This window comes from Lathyrus oleraceus, chromosome 4 (assembly GCF_024323335.1).
Source record: "Lathyrus oleraceus cultivar Zhongwan6 chromosome 4, CAAS_Psat_ZW6_1.0, whole genome shotgun sequence".
Classification (NCBI taxonomy): Eukaryota; Viridiplantae; Streptophyta; class Magnoliopsida; order Fabales; family Fabaceae; genus Lathyrus; species Lathyrus oleraceus.
The window spans coordinates 271,023,713-271,042,930 of record NC_066582.1 but is presented as its reverse complement, the minus strand read 5'-3'; the positions used below and the strand labels follow the sequence as shown (position 1 = coordinate 271,042,930).

General features: G+C 38.7%; 1 protein-coding gene across 1 annotated transcript; it reads right to left on the bottom strand.

Annotated features, from left to right (window-relative positions):
- Positions 1-16,878: 16,878 nt before the first annotated feature.
- On the bottom strand, positions 16,879-18,855 carry LOC127137027 (uncharacterized). Its single transcript, XM_051063523.1, has 2 exons — positions 17,526-18,855; positions 16,879-17,336 (listed from the first exon to the last, which is right to left on the bottom strand). The coding sequence occupies exons 1-2, from the start codon at positions 18,853-18,855 to the stop codon at positions 16,879-16,881; spliced, it is 1,788 nt and encodes a 595-aa protein (XP_050919480.1).
- Positions 18,856-19,218: the final 363 nt, after the last annotated feature.

Sequence of the window (19,218 nt, the reverse complement as noted above, 5' to 3'; positions counted from 1 at the left end):
GACGAAAAGAATAAAATAGTCCAGGCAAAAATGGACATTCCGGCGAACCAAAAAAAAATGAAAAAAGGTTCGGGCAAAAATTAGGGATAAAAAAGAAAAAACTGTACACCCGGCAAGTCGAAAACCCCACAAGGGCGGCTTGGGCAAAAAAGGGTATCCCGGTGGACTGAAAACCCGAAAGGGCGGTCCAGGCAAAAGAGGGAATGAAATGAACAACTGCGTCTAGCATGATCGTTTGTACTTTGGATATGACACATGGATAATCCCCAGCAGGGATCGGTCGGAAGCGCCTTGTTTCAGAAGGCAGAAAGCGCGGAGAGTCTTGAGGATATATGGGTTGTAACCGGGTTGGAACTCGATGAGATCACGGGTTCACATTGCCATTAGGATAGATTTTCCTTTTATGCGCAATTACCTCTTTTCAGGGATTGCTTCCTGTGTATTGCTCAGTTTCGAGCCACCTTTTTCCAATCAATAAAATGCATATTCAGTCAAATAATTTTGTTTTTGTTTTCATTACCGCTTTGATTGCAAAAACATCCGTTTATTTTGATAAAGAATCTTTGCATTTTGAGACGTAGGGGTCCCTTACAATGCATGTTTATAGGATTGAAAGCTTGAAATCTTATTCGGAAGGTTGAGTGACCTAGGTGTTGAAATTGTGGCACGCCTGGGGCACGTTTTATCTAACGGTCTCTTTTGCAGGTGTTGTTGGTTATTTTCACTCGCTTGCAGGTTGTGGTACGAAACGTTTCCTTTTGAAAAAGGATTCCTTTGAGGTCCGATCAGGGATGAGGAATTGAAGAATGGTGTAGAGACGGCGAAAGAATTGCGACGATCCTAGAGGGTTAATCAAGAAGACTCTTCAAAGTATGAGGACTGGAGAGTTGGTACGAATCTAAGGAGGTCGAAGTAGGGAGAAGTCGAGAATACAAGGTGATGAATCAGAAGAGACCAGATGAGTCTGGGAGCTCTCAAAAGGGGAAAGTTGACATTATGGTTAGATGGTGAATGTCAGTGTTCGACGATTCGACAGGTGTTCCATGTCAAATATTTCGTATCTCCCCAGCGGATTCGAGGTCGGTGTTTCCTCGGCAGCCAAGTCTGAAGTGTGTTGTTTCCCCTAGCATGGTGGAGATTGTTATTTCCCCAGCAGGCCTGAAGGTTGTTGTTTCCCCAGTGGAGGTGTGCGTTAGTGACTTCTTCCCCAGCAAAGTCCCCAAGCAGATCGAGTTCAGTGGAGGTCGTCCCCAGTGAAGATTACCCTTTCCCCAGCAGCAGTGTTATAACCCAGCAGGATTGGAGATTGGAGTGATATCGAGTTCCTCAGTAGAGTTGCTCGTGTCGTCCCCTGAGGGGGATACTTTTTATGCATTCATCATTTAGAGAAGCATAGCATATTGCATAATAAATTGCGTAGCATTTCCATGGTTATGGAGCATTACGCTGTAAAACTCATGCATCAGCATTGCAAGCATAAGCTAGTCTCAAGCCGTGGTTACTGTTTGAGAATTGGTTTAGCTGGTTGGTGAAGATGTTACTCTGAGGAGTTTAGCATCGTGACGTTGAATCGACAGTATTACCCAGTAGTGCGATATTGGAGGAAAATTCCGTCGTGCGGAGATGGAAGTTGGAAGATGTTACTCTGAGGAGTTCGGCATCGTGATTCTGAATCGACAGTATTCCCCAGTAGTGCGATATTGGAGGAAAATTCTGTCGTGCGGAGATGGAAGTTGGAAGATGTTACTCTGAGGAGTTCGGCATCGTGATTCTGAATCGACAGTATTCCCCAGTAGTGCGATATTGGAGGAAAATTCCGTCGTGCGGAGATGGAAGTTGGAAGATGTTACTCTGAGGAGTTCGGCATCGTGATTCTGAATCGACAGTATTCCCCAGTAGTGCGATATTGGAGGAAAATTCCGTCGTGCGGAGATGGAAGTTGGAAGATGTTACTCTGAGGAGTTCGGCACCGTGATTCTGAATCGACAGTATTCCCCAGTAGTGCGATATTGGAGAAAAAAAATTCCGTCGTGCGGAGATGGAAGTTGGAAGATGTTACTCTGAGGAGTTTAACATCGTGACGTTGGATCAACAATATTCCCCAGTAGCGCGATATTGGAGGAAATTTTCCGTCAGGCGGAGATGGAAATGAAGATCGGAGAACGTTACGCGATCAGCACGAAAATTGGGGTCCAAATGGAGAAAAGGAGACACATGGTGTTTTCTGGAGAATGGGGTTCACAACGACGATCACGAGTTATCGTCAGGCGACTGGGGTTCAAATGGAGAACGGGGTTCATTGTTTGGCAACAAGAGTGACATGGAGTTGTCGGGGTTCAAATGCGGTGATCAGGGATCATCCGCGCGGAAGAAAAATATATGTTCTGGGGTTCAAGAAAAGCAAAAAAAAAAAATCAAAGAAGTTTTGGGGTTCAAGAAAAGCAAGAAAAAAATCAATCAAGTTGTGGGGTTCAAGAAAAGCAAAAAAGAAAATAATTCCCAGCGGAGCGCAAATTGTTCGTCTGTTCTTTGTATTCAACCACTTTTCACTCTGATCATCTGAAAGCCGAGGCTGTTCATATCGACAGGTTCATAGTGGATTGAATAGGGGCAGCTGTAACACCTCAAAATTTGCCCTCCTCTCCTTGAGACTAGTTTGACACATTGTATTTCATTTTAGGACATTAGGCATTGCATTTTGCATATCATATGAAAACAAGAAAGTCATCCTCCAAAGTTTTTTCAGAAGATGGAGAAGTTAAGTGATTCAAGCCTAAGGGTCTTTATGAATTGATGATCAACCATCTGAGGGTTTGCACTTCAATTAGGGTTTCCTGATCCTTCAAAGGTCTTGAGCATCATTTTGTTTTCAAGGATATATTACCATCATCATGGTTCTATCATCATCAAAGGTTTCTTTGTTCATTCTCAAGTTCCTCTGGATTAGGGTTATGACCTCTGGTCAACCCTAATCAATGTCATTCTTCCAATCAGGGCTTCTCAAGGAGATGAGGTATTTTCTTGAGATGAGGATCACATGGTTATCATGAGGAGCTTACATGAGCTAGAGTTTCATTTTTGAGCAATTTCCTCAAGTGGTAGAGGCTCAAGTGGATCAAGGCATTTCAAGGTCATCTGAAGACCAAAAAGTCAACTGTGCAGTCAACTGAGGGCTATGAGGTGGGGAAATGAGTTGAGACACCTCAGTCATGTTCAAAAGAGGTCCATTTGTCATCCTAAACATCTATCTTGAAGATTTTTGAAGTCATGGCAAAAGTTTCCAAAAATGGAAAGTGACATGTAATTTCAAGTTTCCAAAAATGGCAAGTTTCTGATCCACATTCAAATTGTCTTTCCAACATCAAAGAAGTTTCAAATGGATTTTTGGTGAACATGAAAGTTGTAGATCTTTGTCTCCCCTTTCCAAAAAGTCCTAGATCATGTCCATATGATGATTGATTGAGAAGTTATGGCCAAATGATCACAAAGTATGCATGGAAGTTCAAAGTGACATAACTTTTGATTCAAAACTCCAAATTGGTCCATTCTTTTTGCAAAATACTCCTCATGACCAATACTTTTCAAATGAACCATTGCCATGCATGGGAGAAACTTGTATGCTCACTATTTCATTCATGTTCATTTTGGAGGGAAATTTCATAATTTGAAATTGGCTTAAGCTACAAGCAAAATACCAATTCCATGTTGATTATTGGTTGATTTTAAGTGAAATTGAAGCTCAGCATGGTACTGTTCACGTGTGGCATGTGCATGCTAAGCTCACATTTGCATTTTTGCATTTCACTTGATTTTTCCCTAATCTTGATTAGCCAAGCCTAATTTGGATTAGCAGTATCATTAACACACCATATATAAGGAAAACCCTAACTATTTTGAAACGGGGAATAACAGAATTTCAGATCAAAATTTCCAAATTCCCTCCAATTTTCTCTCTCTTCGAAACTCAAATTTCTTCACATAAACCTTCAATTTCTTTGCATAATCATGATCATGGAGCATCACTGAGCAAGAATCAACGCGTGGTTTGAAGAATTCTGTCCAGATTCAAGCAGATCGAGCACATGAACATGTCAATGGATTTCTGAATTTGAGCTGGATTCGAGTGGTTTCAGCCGCTGTTTCTTGCACAAAGCTTCTAGTCAAGCATAGAGGAAGAGATCTTGAGAGTTTGGAAGCCTGAGGACACGAGTTCATAGCACTGCATTTCAAGTAGGTGAAAATTCGATCCTTATATTTTGCTATTTTATGTACATGATTGTGTAGATCTTGCATTGATGAGCATGCTGATATGTTTAATTTTGAAAATGGATGAATATTGAAGCTGTATGATGAACATTCAGTTTGGATCTTGAAAATGTTTTTGCTCGATCCGTGCGATACATGATGATTTAGATGAATTGAATATGATATTTGAACTCCTGGTTGAAAGATCTTTCGAACGGTGTATCATTGGCCAATTTCAGGAAAAATTTCATTGATCTCCGCCGCCTGGATGGTCGGAGAAGACGGTTGTTACCGCCGTCTGGTTCCTGGCTAGGGTTTATCCTGCGTGGCTTCCATATAAGCGCGTGTTTGGCAATTTCATTGGCTGTGTATGCTTTGACCTGGCCACGTATTGAGGAGACTGATGAGTGTGCGTGCCAAGTAGATTAATGAAACGATTCGTTTCATTTGGCCTTGCTAGTTGCTTGCGTGTTGCCATGTAGTCGCTTATGTGTGTGTTTCATTGGATACCGTTTGCTTGACCTTGCCATGTGTTTTTTAGTGAAGAAAATAAATTTAAAAAAGGTTAATGTAAAGTTTTGAAATTAAATTAAAATGATCAAAGCATGAAAAGTTAAAATCAATGAAAATTAAATGGATATGCTTAAAAAAACTCGATATAAAAAGACCCCAAAAATAAGTCTAGTAAAATAAATAAATAAATAAATAAAGTTATTTACAACACACTTAAAAATTTAAAATGGAAAAATAAAGTCAACAAGTGTTTTAAAATTTTTGGATTAAATAAAAGGATACATAGATGGTTAAAACAAATCAAGAAGTTATAAAAAGAAAACCAATAGAATGGCAATTATGAAAAAATAAAAATAAGTGAACTTAAAATCTGCAAATACCAAGGATCGAACCCATGGCCTTATGGAAAGTGGTAGATGCTTCAACCACCCAACCATGAGTGGCCAATTAGAAGTTGAATGCATTGACTAATACAAGTAACAAAAACCTATTGAGAATTAAAAAAAAAACTAGGTCCATGGGTAGCTGAATGGGCCACTTAAAACAAATGGGCATTGGGTCCAGGGCGGGTCGGACTCGACCCAACTATGGTATTACTAACACAAATGGAAGAAAACCTAAAAATCAAGCGTAGCGACCGCTTCTTCTTCCTGAAACAGGGAAAATGAAAAAAATCCAACCTTTCTGAAACAACGATCCAAGTCCTCCTTCCTTCAATGGCCGAAACACAACCTTTCCAACTATCATCAATCTTTCTAAAAGATGAAACTAAAAAATGAAACTTAAATTATGACCGACATAAAAACATCTCCCTCGGTTCGAAAATCCCCCTGTTTCGAAAACTTCCATCTTTAAGTTTGAAAAAACTCTTCTTCTCTGTTAAAAATACTAAAAGAAAAAGCATAGGAAAAAACTCTTCTTCTTTGTTTGAAATACTAGCACCAATTCAAGGCAACATACAAATATAATAGCATGGTTACAAGAAGAAAAATGTAGAGAGACACAGAAAAAGGAACATCAAAGCTTCGGCCGATTTAGAAAATCTACCTCAGGTACGCTTCCTGCGTTGTTTTTTCATGCCCTTCTTCTTCTTTAGATGTTATGTATTGTGTTCTGATTATTATGATTGGGATGTATTTTCTCTGCGTATCTACTCTATAAATCTGTTATGGGATAGTTACTCTGTGTATTATGCTTTGTATGGATCTGAATGATATTGGCTAGCTGCTGAAATTTCTTGGTGATTTTCGAATGTGGTTCCTTCTAAGTTTTTATCTGATTTTTTATGCTGCTAGGTTTTTTTTCTGGTGTTGTTTTTTCTTCATCATTTTATATGGGAAATTTAGGGTATCAAATAGATCTCTATCGGTGGAAAGGGAAGGAATCAAAAATGCTTTAACTTGCTGCAAAATAGCTTGCCTATTTTTGCGAAACAATTATTTTTTAGTGTTGAGATTTTTATGTATATACAAGATAAAACATATACTTAAAGAATCAAAAGTGTTATGCTATGGTTTTATGCATACAAGCAATCAAAATGGTCAATAACAGTAACATGCAAACTTGAAGGGTCCCCCACTTGGAAATATCTTTGTATAATATTATTGTAAAAAAAAGTACAACTTTATTATATTTTTGAAATCCTTTGTGTTATGTTGGTTTTAGTTAGTGTAACATGAAAATTGAACTTGAAACTAAAAGACTTTTTTTGCTTAATTATTTTGTTTTTTCCTTATGATGTAGACAAAAAGTAACATAAAAACTATTTTTTTTTAAATTGAAAATAAAATAAAATAAAATAAAAATAATCTAATCATAAATGTTACAAAATATTCAAATGAAATGAAAAAATGGTAAAACCAAGTTAAAATTGTGAAACAAATTGTAAAACAAAATATAAAACAAAAAGCAAAATAAATTGTAAAACAAATTGTAGAACAAACAAAATTATCATTATCATTTTTTTTAAAATTAATATCTTAATTTGTGAAACAAAAATTAATTTGTCAATACTTATTTAAACATAACATAAAAAGCTTTCTTGCTAGAAATTTAAAAATAATACCAAGGCGAACAAAAAAGAACCTAATTTTTTAGAATACAAAGATATAACTCTAAATAATTAAAGCTAAATCTTCCATGATAAAAATCTCTAAACCTACAAGGACTAATCTAATGAAAATTAAATAAATGACATTAAAATGATATTTTAAAAAAATTGAATAATTTTTGAATATGAATGCTTATGAATGAAGATCATGTTTTCTATGTGAATTAGTAAATAGAAAAAATTCTAATGAAAATTAAATAAATGAAATTAAAAAAAAATGGAATAATTTATGTCAATGAGTGGATGCAAATTGATAAATACAAATGCTTGAAATGTAAATGAATGCCTTTAGGCGGGGCAAAATTTAGGGTATGACAGTTGCCCCTATTTAAATATCTTTACCAGATGGAATGAGTGATGATAATCCTCATGGTATCCAAAGTGAAAGGTATTTAAATAAAAAAGACCCGAATTTTTCCCCTAGATGTGATGACATGCCGTGCTTATGAGTTAAAGAACCTCTTTTTGATTTGCTGAGGATATGATGGACCCTGGCGTGATTTTTATGATGGATGGTGTACTGACCTGTGGGGAATGCTGGGAATACGTAGCAGTATTTCATAGGAAATGTCAAAGGCAATGGATGGAGACTCATTGGGGATGACAATTTACTGGGGGAAAGACACTTGGGAACATCCAAAGTACAATTTATCAATAGGTCCAGACATGACCTGGCACTTTAGAATGTATTTGATAGTTCTTAAGATTTCTCATAAGAAATATCCATAGTACATTTTATCAAATAGGTTCAGACATGACCTAACTCTTTAGAATACTTTTGACAATTCCGGGGATCTCTTATAAGAAATATATCCAATCAAAGACTTTTGAGATTTCTAACATAAAACTTACCCAAAACAAAAAAAAATAGACGGGAGTCTTCTTACGAGAAGATTATCCATATAACATATTGGAGCTTTCTTACTAGAAAATCATCCACACAAACTAGATTAGGAGTCTTATTACGAGAAGATCATCCATGCAAAAAGGGTACGATGATTCTTTACAAAGAAATCAATCAAAACCAAAATTCATTGGAGTTTTTCAACATGAATAACATCCAAGCTTTTGGGAATTCCTTAAAATGAAGAGTCACTCATGACTTTCTAGGAACCATCAGGAAAAATAGGGTAATCAAAATCTCTGTATATGCCAACAATTGGACTTGGACCATAAGTAATGGATTACAACCAGCTTCTAACGGATTGGTGACTACTTCAACTGAACTTTAAATGATGTTGGCAACAACCAAACTTCAGGTACCAATTATGATTAGATTTCAAACGGGGTGCCTGTTATAACTGGACTTTTAGAGAAAGCCAACAACAATTGGTTTTTAAGACCAAAGTGCCAGTTACTACTGGACTCTAATTAAACTCCAATGACCATGGGATTTTGAAAAGATACTAGTAACCACTGGATTTTTTATGATAATGCCAGTAACAACTGAATTTTGGAGATGCCAATGACAATTGAACTCTTGAAACGATACTAATGACAACTAGATTTTAAGGGTACCAAATAACAATTGGATTTCTGATAAGATATCAGTGACAACTGAACTTGACATACCAATGACAATCAGATTGGAGATAACACCAGTGACAACTGGACCTTATGGGATGCCAATGATGATTGGACTTTGGATGGAGTGCTAGCAACAAATGGTCTTTGGGTCATGGGATAACAATCAACGGCGAGACCGAAGGGGCAACACAAATGAGTACAAAGTACATTTTGAACCATGCATGATTTAATTTTTTTGTTTTATGCAAGATATATGAATGATCATGGTATGCAATGTTGATGATAGGCAGATTGGGAGTTTGTAGGGACTGTTTATAGAGATTCTAATTCCTCAACACCAATAACTCAAACCCGTACAAGTAATAGGCATATCCATAGGAGAATCTATTAAGATTGACAATTATAACTAGCCAAAGGGGCATCCTTCTAGGGGATTAATAAGTTGTGTTCCATGGAGATTTTTTTGTTGGTGATCTAGGAGTACTTCTGTAACCTTGAGGCTTCCGGGAAAACAAATGATTTTCTCTTGATTTTCACATATATCAAAGTAATTTTGTTCCTTTCACTAAATTTCAAATTCTTTTCAAGTTTCAAAATTTCATTATTAACAAATAAATGACACTTTGCATAACAAAGAAAAACATAGAAGAACACAATTAACAATGATTGATAGGCAAAACTTGTATTTTATTAAGTATGGTAGCATGCAAATGGTGTAGCTCCATGGAATGTTACAATTTTGAAAATGGCAATGAGAAAAGGTTTACATTGAATCCAGTGACCATTACCACTCTTAATAAACAGGATTTCCCAAAACCTTGCTTCTAAAGGGAGTTACCTGGACCAATCTTCCATCTCTGATTTTTCTATATCAATCACTAACATCTGATGTAATTTATGCCTTTTGCCCCTAACTTTTTCCTAGATTTCCCTTTCGGGTTTTCAATCCACCGGGACGCTTTTTTTTGCCTAAGTTGGTCTTTCGAGTTTTCAGCTTAGCAAGCTATCATTTTTTATTCATCCCTAACTTCTTCCTGGATCGCCCCTTCGGGTTTTCGATTCACTGGGATACCCCTTTTTTGCTTAAATCTCCCTTTCAGGTTTTCAATTTAGCGGGTTTTTATTAGGCATAGTATCTTTTAACTGCATCAGAGTTCACGGGGTGTGAGAGCTCTTCATCATCCATAGTTGTAAGAATCAAGGCACCTCTGGAGAAGGATTTCTTCATAACATATGGGCCTTCATATTTGGGAGTCCATTTCCCACGTGAGTCCTTGTGTATTGGCAAGACCTTCTTAAGTACGAGGTTTCCTTCTTTGAATTCTCGAACACGTACTTTCTTGTCAAAGGCCCTCTTGAGCCGTTTCTAGTATAATTGTCCATGGCACAAAGAAGGCATTCGCTTCTCATCTATGAGGTTTAACTGATCAAATCTGTTTTGGATCCATACAACCTCTTCTAGCTTGGTCTCCATCAAGATTCTCATTGAAGGTATCTCCACTTCAATTGGGAGAACCGCTTTCATCCCACATACCAAAGAGAATGGGGTTGCTCCTGTTGAAGTGCAGACGAAAGTCTGGTATCCATGCAGTGTAAAGGGTAGTATTTAGTGCCAATCCTTATAGGTTTTCACCATTTCTGTAGGATCTTCTTGATGTTTTTATTAGCGGCTTCAACATCGCCATTCATCTTTGGGTGATATGGTGAAGAGTTATGGTGCTCGATCTTGAAGCTTTCGCATAATTCTTTCATGGTCTTATTGTTCATATCCGTCCCATTATTTGTAATGATCCGGCTTGGAACTCCATAACGGAAAATAATCTCTTTCTTGAGAAACCGTGTGACCACTTGTTTTGTCATATTAGCATAAGAGGCAGCTTCTACCCATTTGGTAAAGTAATCAATGGCAACCAAGATGAAATAGTGACCGTTGGAGGCTTTAGGCTCGATGGCGCCAATCATGTCGATCCCCCACATCGAGAATGGCCAAGGTGATGTCAAAACATTTAGTAGGGTCGAAGGCATGTGTACCTTGTCAGCATAGATTTGGCATTTATGACATTTTTTAGCATAATTGAAGCAGTCGGATTACATGGTCAATCAGTAATAACTTGCTCTCAAAATCTTCTTTGCCATGGCATGCCCATTGGCATGAGTTCCAAAGGATCCTTCATGAATCTCCTTGATCAACAGGTCTGTTTCGTGTCCTTCCACGCATCTGAGCAAAATCATGTCATGGTTTCTCTTGTATAACACACCATTGCTTAAGAAGAATTTGGATGCCAAGTTCCTTAACGTTTTCTTGTCAAGGGTTGTTGCATCGGTCGGATATTCTTGGTTTTGCAAAAAGCATTTGATGTCGTGAAACCAAGGTTTACCATCGGCTTCCTCTTCAACCAACTGACAGTAGGCAGGCTCAACTTTCCGCTCTATCTGAATGAGAGGCGCTTCATTATGAAATCTAACTTGGTACATTGAAGCCAACATAGCCAAAGCATAAGCTATTTGATTCTCAGTCCTCGGGATATGATGGAAAGTGATTTCATCAAAGTATTTTGATAGCTCCATGACATAGGCACGATATGGGATCAAATTGGTATCACGGGTTTCCCATTCACCCTTGACTTGGTATATCACCAAGGTTGAGTCTCCACATACTTCGAGGATTTTGATTCGGAGGTTGATCGCCGCTTCAATGCCAGCGTAGGATGCACGCCTCATATTCTGCTATATTGTTTGTGAAATCAAAATATAACCTTGTTATGAAAGGAGTGTATCCACCGAGATACGGGTTCAGGTCCTTCATCAATTCCTGGGATTTCACAATCTTTTACTATCATAATGTATTCAGCAGGGAAGTCAATTTTTAACGGCTGGTATTCTTCAACAGGCTGGTGTGCCAGGTAATCAGACAACACACTTTCTTTAATGGATTTCTGGGATACATATTGGATGTCATACTCAGACGGTAACATCTGCCAGCAGGCGAGTCTCCCAGTTAAAGCAATCTTTTCAAAGATATACTTTATTGGATCCATTTTTGAGATCAACAAAGTAGTGTGATAAATCATGTACTACCTTAGACGGCGAGCGGCCCATGCTAAAGCACAACAAGTTTTCTCCAAGAGTGAATATCGAGTTTCACAATCAGTAAACTTCTTGCTCAGATAGTAGATGACATGTTCTTTTTGGCCGGTTTCATCATGTTGTCCTAGAACGCATCCCATTGACTTTTCAAGCACAGTTAAGTACATAAAGAGTGGTTTCCCCTAAACAGGTGGAATTAGAATAGGGGGTTCTTGCAGGTATTGTCTGATCTTCTCAAAAGCCCTTTGGCAATCAAAGTTCCATTCAACTGCTTGATCTTTTCTAAGCAACTTGAATATAGGTTCACACGTAGCTGTCATATGAGATATAAACCTAGAAATATAGTTCAAACGTCCCAGGAATCCTATGACTTCTTTCTCTGTACGTGGAGCAGGAATTTCTTGTATTGCTCTAACCTTGTCTGGATCTACCTCAATTCCTCGTTGACTAACAATGAAACCAAGCAACTTTCCAGATCGGACACCGAAGGTGCATTTGGCAGGATTCAGCCGTAGTTGTAATTTTTGGAGACGCTCAAGTAGCTTTTGCAAGTGATCTATATGATCCTGTTCACTTTTGGATTTGGCGATCATATCATCGACATAAACCTCAACTTCCTTGTGCGTCATATCATGGAAAAGAGTGACCATTTCTCTTTGGTAAGTTGCCCCAGCATTTTTGAGACCAAATGGCATTACCTTGTAGCAAAATGTTCCCCAAGGGGTGATGAATGTGGTCTTTTCCATGTCCTCTGGAGCCATCTTAATTTGATTATAACCCGAGAATCCATCCATGAAGGAGAAGACTGCGAACTTAGTGGTGTTGTCTACCAAAGTGTCAATATACGGAAAGGGAAAATCGTCTTTTGGACTAGCTTTGTTTAGATCTCTGTAATCAACACACATCCTAACTTTGCCATCCTTTTTTGGTACTGGTATGATATGAGCTATCCATTAAGGGTACTTCGCAACTGCTAGAAAACCGGCATCAAATTGGCGTTTCACCTCGTCACAAATCCTTAGAGCCATGTCAGGTCTTCCTCTTCGGAGCTTCTGCTTCATTGGCGGGTAATATGGCTGTAGTGGCAGCTTGTGGACAGAAATATCAGTCTCTAAACCTGGCATATCCTGATACGACCAAGAAAATACATCTACATATTCTTGTAGCAACTTGATCAATCTTTCTTTGATGCTTTCCCCAAGTGTAGTCCCAACTTTGACCTCTTTCTTTTCTTCCTCTGTGCCAAGGTTAATTGTCTCCACCGGTTCTTAATGCGGCTGAAAGGCCTTTGACTCGTGTTCGAGCAGCCTTGCCATTTCTTCGAGGAAATCACAATCTTCCTCACTATCCTCTTCCGCTTGGTAGATGGGGAATTCAAAGTTATAGGAAGTAGTGGGGTCATTGAATTTAACTGGTTCATTGATTATTCTGCATGTTTTTTAAATGATGTTTTTTTTAGAAAAGTGGAAATAAAAATGCAAAAGAAATAAAAATATTTTTGTAGTTTTTTGAAAGGATTACCATTTTAAGGAAAGAAAAACAAATAAATGAACGATAAGAATTTGAACAAAATGCTCTTTATTTGTCATAATGATTTTTAAATTTAAAGTGGCCCTACAGATGATCTGTTAGCCTTGGGCAGAACTAAGGATTTTGAAAAACAAAAAGAAACATAATTACTTTGAAACAGGAAAAACTTCTGGAATCTCAACTGCCTCCTAATTTGTTAAGGTTGCTTCACAATGGTATATCAAATTTGATGCTTCTTCATCTTCAGTGTCGTGTTCAACTGCACCAACTTGATCCCCATGGATAAATCTTGTGCTTAGAAAACTTCTTGTATGCTCCGTATGTGGTCCTTTGCAGGGACCAGGGCTCCTTCCTTAGCAGAAGGCTTGTACCCCAAACCAAAACGATCATTTTTCTCGCTGACATTAATAACTTGCCCCCAACCTGTAGAGCCTCCACTTTCAACTGCTGACTTTGCACTCTTCAAAGAGGCGAATGACAAACTGGTTTTCTCAACAGGATCCTTTACTTCCACAAGTGTGGCATTGGCTATTTCAAGTGCTTGGAAAGAAGTCTCTAAGGCATCTTCATCAGCCTCGATATAACGGAAAGAGGAGAGTTGACTAATGATAAAATATTCTTCACCTGAGACAATGACGAGCTTGCTGTCGATGATAAACTTCATTTTCTGATGCAAAGTAGAAGTCACTTCCCCAGCAGCATGTATCCACGGGCGTCCCAAAAGGCATCTATAAGCGGGATTTATGTCCATGACTTGGAAATTGATGAGGAATACATGCAGTCCTATTTGGATTGGTAGCTCTACCTCCCCAACTATTGTCCTCTAGGAACCGTCAAATACTTTTACCATAAGCGCACTGGGTTTCAAACCCGACCCTTAGTAAGATAATTTAGCAAGTGCCCTTTTTGGTAGAACATTTAGGGATGATCCAGTGTCAACTAAGACCCTGGCCAGAGCATTTTCTTGGCACTTTATAGATACATGTAAGGCACGATTATGGTTCTGCCCTTCCTTGGGTAGCTATTCATTACTGAAACTTAGAGTGTTGCAAGTTATGATATTGGCGACCACCCGATCGAATTGGCCAACCGTTATATCTTGGGTGACATGAGCTTGAGCAAGCATTTTCAGTAGAGCCTCCCTATGAGCTTCGGAATTCAAAAGCAAGGACAACATAGATATTTTTGACGGTGTTTGATGTAACTGATCGACTATCTTGTAGTTGTTTTTCTTTATCATTTTCAGAAATTCAATCGCTTCATCTGATTACACCGCTGACTGTACCCCTCCATATTCTAGGGTAGGAACCGCAATTGTAGCTTCCCTTATTGGTTCTTGAGGGATTATATTGAAATCAAGAGTATAAATCCGACCGCTATGGGTCATTCTGCTTGTCCCTGCGATGTTCATGATATTGGTGTCAACATTCTCCAAGCTTTTCTCACCTTCAACATCTTTGGGTTCTTCATCCACCACTCCATCTACCACAATTATGTCATATTACCAAGGCACCGCCTTGGTGCTTTCGAAGGAAAAGGGGGTAGGCATAAAAACTACCACGGGTGATGGATGAACAACATCTTTTCTTTGATAAGTTATCTCAACGGGTTCTGGTAGATTAAAAAAGGGTTTGATCACTGAAATTTCCTCATTTGTTGCAGGACCAAAAACTTGTAAAACACCCTGATCCATCAAGGTTTGAATATCAGTTCGTACCACTTTACACCCTCTTGGATAAACGGCACATTCTTCACAGTTGTTGTGACAAGCATCAATCAAACTAGCTCCCACCAATTTTACATGGAGTGCTAGCAACGATGTTTTAACATCTTCAACATTTTTTATTATACAAACATCAGAAACATCCTCAATGGCATTAACACCACCATGCGCCGGCAGAGGGTTACTTTTTACGTTGGGTCCAACATCTCGGAATGAAAGGATCTTCTTCTGAACCAGCTCTCGCACAATATGCTTCAAAGCATAACATCCCTCTAAATCATGCCCAAGGGAACCTTCATGGAAAGGACAATGAGCATCTTGATTGTACCATGGAGGTAAAGGATTTGGTGGATGACCCAAAGGTCTGGGAGTCACCAACCCTTTCTACAGCAAGGATGGGTATAACTCAATGTACGTCATAGGGATTGAAGCGAAAGAAGGTCTACCTCTTTGTACCATATTTTGATTTGGAAGATTTTGTGGGCGTGGAGCCTGTGCCCTTGGCTGTTGATAAGCGGGTGCCGTAGGTGTTTGCTGGTATACTGGTGCTTGTTGAACATGTTGATAGACATGAGCTTGTGATTGGTTGAAAGTTAGTGTGACTGTTGCCACATACGGTTGTTGAATATACTGCACTGGATAAGTTGGTTGTAGCTGAGCAAATTGTTGTTGTTTCTTCCACGAGTGACTCCTTCTTTGACTGGTTGACACTGCATTTGTTTCACCCTCTTTCTTTCTTTGAAAACCTCCGGAATTTTTTTTGACATTATTACCAGATGTTTTAGTGGTGGTTATCATTTTTCCATTCTTCAATCCAAGCCCGACTTTTATGCCCACCGCAACCAAGTCAGAGAAACTTGTCGATACACTACTCACCATTCTTTCATAGAAGATGGGCCTTACCGTATCCATGAACTAATATGCTAACTCCTTCTCAACAAAGGGTGGTTCGACTTGCGAGGCCAATTCTCTCCATCGTTGTGCATATTCCTTAAATGACTCGTTATCTTTCTGGGACATGCTGAGCAATTGCCTTCTCTCTGGGGCCATATCCATGTTATACTTGTAATGTTGGATGAAAGCATTAGATAGGTCTTGGAAACAGCGAATTCTGCTTTGATCCAGGCTTAAGTACCACTTAGAGGGAGCACCCCTCAAGCTGTCTTGGAAGCAATGTATCATAAGTTTATCGTCCTCAACGTACGCAACCATTTTCCGATAGAACATAATAAGGTGACTTTTAGGACATGAGTATCCCTCGTACCTATCGAAATCAGGGGTCTTGAATTTTGTGGGAATCACAGGACCAGACACTAAGCACATCTCCCTAGCAACAGCACCAAAGACTTGGTCACCTTCCATAGCCCTTAACCTTTTCTCAAGAATCTGGAAATTCTCTTTCATTCCTCTTATGTCTTCATGCCTTTCATCATTTTCGTCAGAAAAGTCAGGAGCATGTTGTTGATCTTCAAAATAAGGTTGCATGTGCGCATGGACAAGGGGTGGTGCAAACGTGTGGACCATGGGATGAGTTTCATTGATAGTTGGTAGAGGAATCGTTTGTTGAATGGATTGTACAAAACCAGGGGCTCCTTCAACTGGAGGTGTGAAGCCGGGAGGTAAACCGTAGGCTGGCCAACTGGTAGACACTGTCCTCGCAGGTTGGGGTTCAATCGTAGGACCGGTGATTTCTGAAACGGCCGTCGTTTGGGTGTCCAACTTGGCCTTAATGGCTTGTAGTATCTCCATGACTTGACCCGTGTTTGCTCGTAGGTCCTCAAGTTCTGAGCTTACTCTCTCCAATTCTTGTTCTTGATATATCATTCTTTGACGAGCGTTGGCTCTGGTGTTGTAGTGGTGTTGAGGACTTAGTGTGGAACTGAAGAAGACACAACAATGAGTTTTTTGTTTGAAGAATGACATGAATGTATGTTATGGGTGCATTTTGTGCAAAGCTCTTAGTTATCTTTATTATTTATTCTAGCTATGTTATAATATATTAAATAAGAATAAAACGTAATAACTGAGGCCCAAAATGACAACTTCCATAAATTAAAATCAAATTCAAGTACAAAATGATTTAACTTCAAGTACAAATGATTCAAATTTAAATACAAAAGATTCAAACACCAACAATTCAGATTCAAGTACAAGTAAACTTAAGCTCCGTCTCAGCTCTTATGATCGTAGCAAGATCTATGGTGAGCTCCTTCACCATTTTCTTGCAAAACTTGACAAAATTGAAAACTTGAGGAGGTGTGTTTTCTGGACACATACACCAAACGACTTCTTGGAGTTTTTCTGGGAGTTCCAACATGTTAAGGTTAAAAAATCTAGCTAAGTTGCGGAATTTGCCATTCCATTCAATATAGAGCTCTTGGAGTTTCTTGATGACCTGCTGATCTTCATCTAAGGCTACCCTAGTCTCTCTATACAGCCTTTTCCGATACACGCAAACATTCTTTAGAAGCAAGTAGGTTGCATCACCTTCTTGGCTCTCCAAAACTGCAAACCTCCTATTAGCTTCTTCCAACCGGTACTTGAGGTGGTGACAGTTTCTTTCAGCTTCTTCCTTTTGGAGTATCTCACATGACAACTTTTCTTTTCATTTCTTTAGAGTGTCCTTCAGTTCACAAATCTGTGCCTCAAGGTCGAGCTTAATTTCTTTCTTTTCCATAAGAGACCTATCTAACATCCTTCCTAACTCACAAATTCTATATTCAGCTTTCTTGAGCTCTTCCTTTCTGGTCTAGATCACTGATGTGGAACCTATAAGGATATGATCAATACCGTCCTTCTGGTCTTCCAATAGCCTGGCTCTCTTGTTAATATCTTCAAGTTCCTGGGCTTTCCCCTTATGTTCATCCTTCAAATTTTGATTTTCCAAGATAGCTCGGTACATCTGAATCCGTAATTCGGTATTCTCCAACTCGAGCTCCTTAACCTTAGCAACGAGTTTCTCCATTTCCTTAGGGAATATGGGCTTTGACTCAGGAACTTTAGGAAAAGCTGAAGCATTAAAGATAAATGGCAAATGAATTTCTTCAACTCTTTTTTTCACCCATCGAGTGTAAGGTTCTTTGACAAGAGTGTTTATTTTTCCAAACTCTTTACTCTTCCTAACAATCTTCAACCAAGCCTTTCGGATCACTCTTACATCAGGATTACTTGCTTGGATATCAAAGAGCACAAATGGTTGTAAGTTCTTTACTTCAGGAAGGCCATCCATGGAGTAGCTGTGTTGCATTCGAGATAACATAGGGTTATAATTGATGCAACCCTTAGTACCTAACAACGGAACATTAGGAAATTCCCCACAACTGACAATGATGTATGGGGTTTCCCACTCTCGGATATACCATCTAATAGAACTTGCAGTGAGAGAAGCTAGTCTTTGAGGATATTTAAGTTCATTTGCCATAAAGTGGCCTTTTTCGGGCATATGTTGCATGAACCAAGTATAAAACAAAGGAGCACAGCATAACAAAGTTCCACCCCTCTTTTCATGTCGAGCGTGAAGGGCATGGTAAATGTTAGCTAAGAGAAATGGTACAGGATTTCCAGAGAGAAAGACTTCTACGGCTACATGATCCACAAACTTTTCAACGTTTGGGAAGAGCACAATCCCATGGATCAATAAAGCCAACACAACATAGAATGTGTTCCAATTTCCTTCTTTCTTGAACTTCAGAGCTAATTCTTCCAAGAACCTCATGGAAAAACCTTTGAAACCCCCTTTCTCGACCCAATTGGCTAGAACAATTGGGACATTGATACTTAGGGCTAAAACTATCTTCTTTGGGCCCACTTCCTCTTCGAGCTTTAGAAATGGATTGAAATCTTTCAACTTTAGACCCACGATTCTCTCAACTTCTTCCAAAGTATGAGCTAGTTGGAAATCAACGAATGTGAAATAGTGTAGAGGTGGATAAGAATATTGTGCCAAAGAGCTGATAATCCCATAGTCAACTTTCTTAGTCATAAGGCTCAAAAATTTCCCATAGTCTTTTCTAAAGTCATCACGCTTACTAAGAGTCAAATCAGAGATCAAACCTTTCAGATTGTCAAGCTTAGGTTCCTTGTATTTAAGTGAGAAAGTGTTTCTTCTTGGAGTTGTCATTTTCAAGTTCTCAATTCTTGAAACAAATAAGAGACAACTAAAAGTTTGCTTTTTATGATGTTGATGCAATGTATGTGGATGAATGTGATGCATTTTTTGTATAAGTTCAATAGGCTCGAGGTATGGATAAGTCTAATTGCTTCGTATAGAAACGCGTTCTCACAAGGTATGGTATAGGGTTTCAAAAAAGTTCCTAGAGTCATGGATCCATTAGATTGCTTGCTGCTTATGAAAACTTACTTGTCGGGCATCAACTCCATCTAAAGAATCTACTCTAAGTGAGGTTCTCGCGTCGATCCAACGAGAAATTCATCTCGCATACCCATACTATGCAACCATCTTTTCTAGTTGGACAAAGGATTA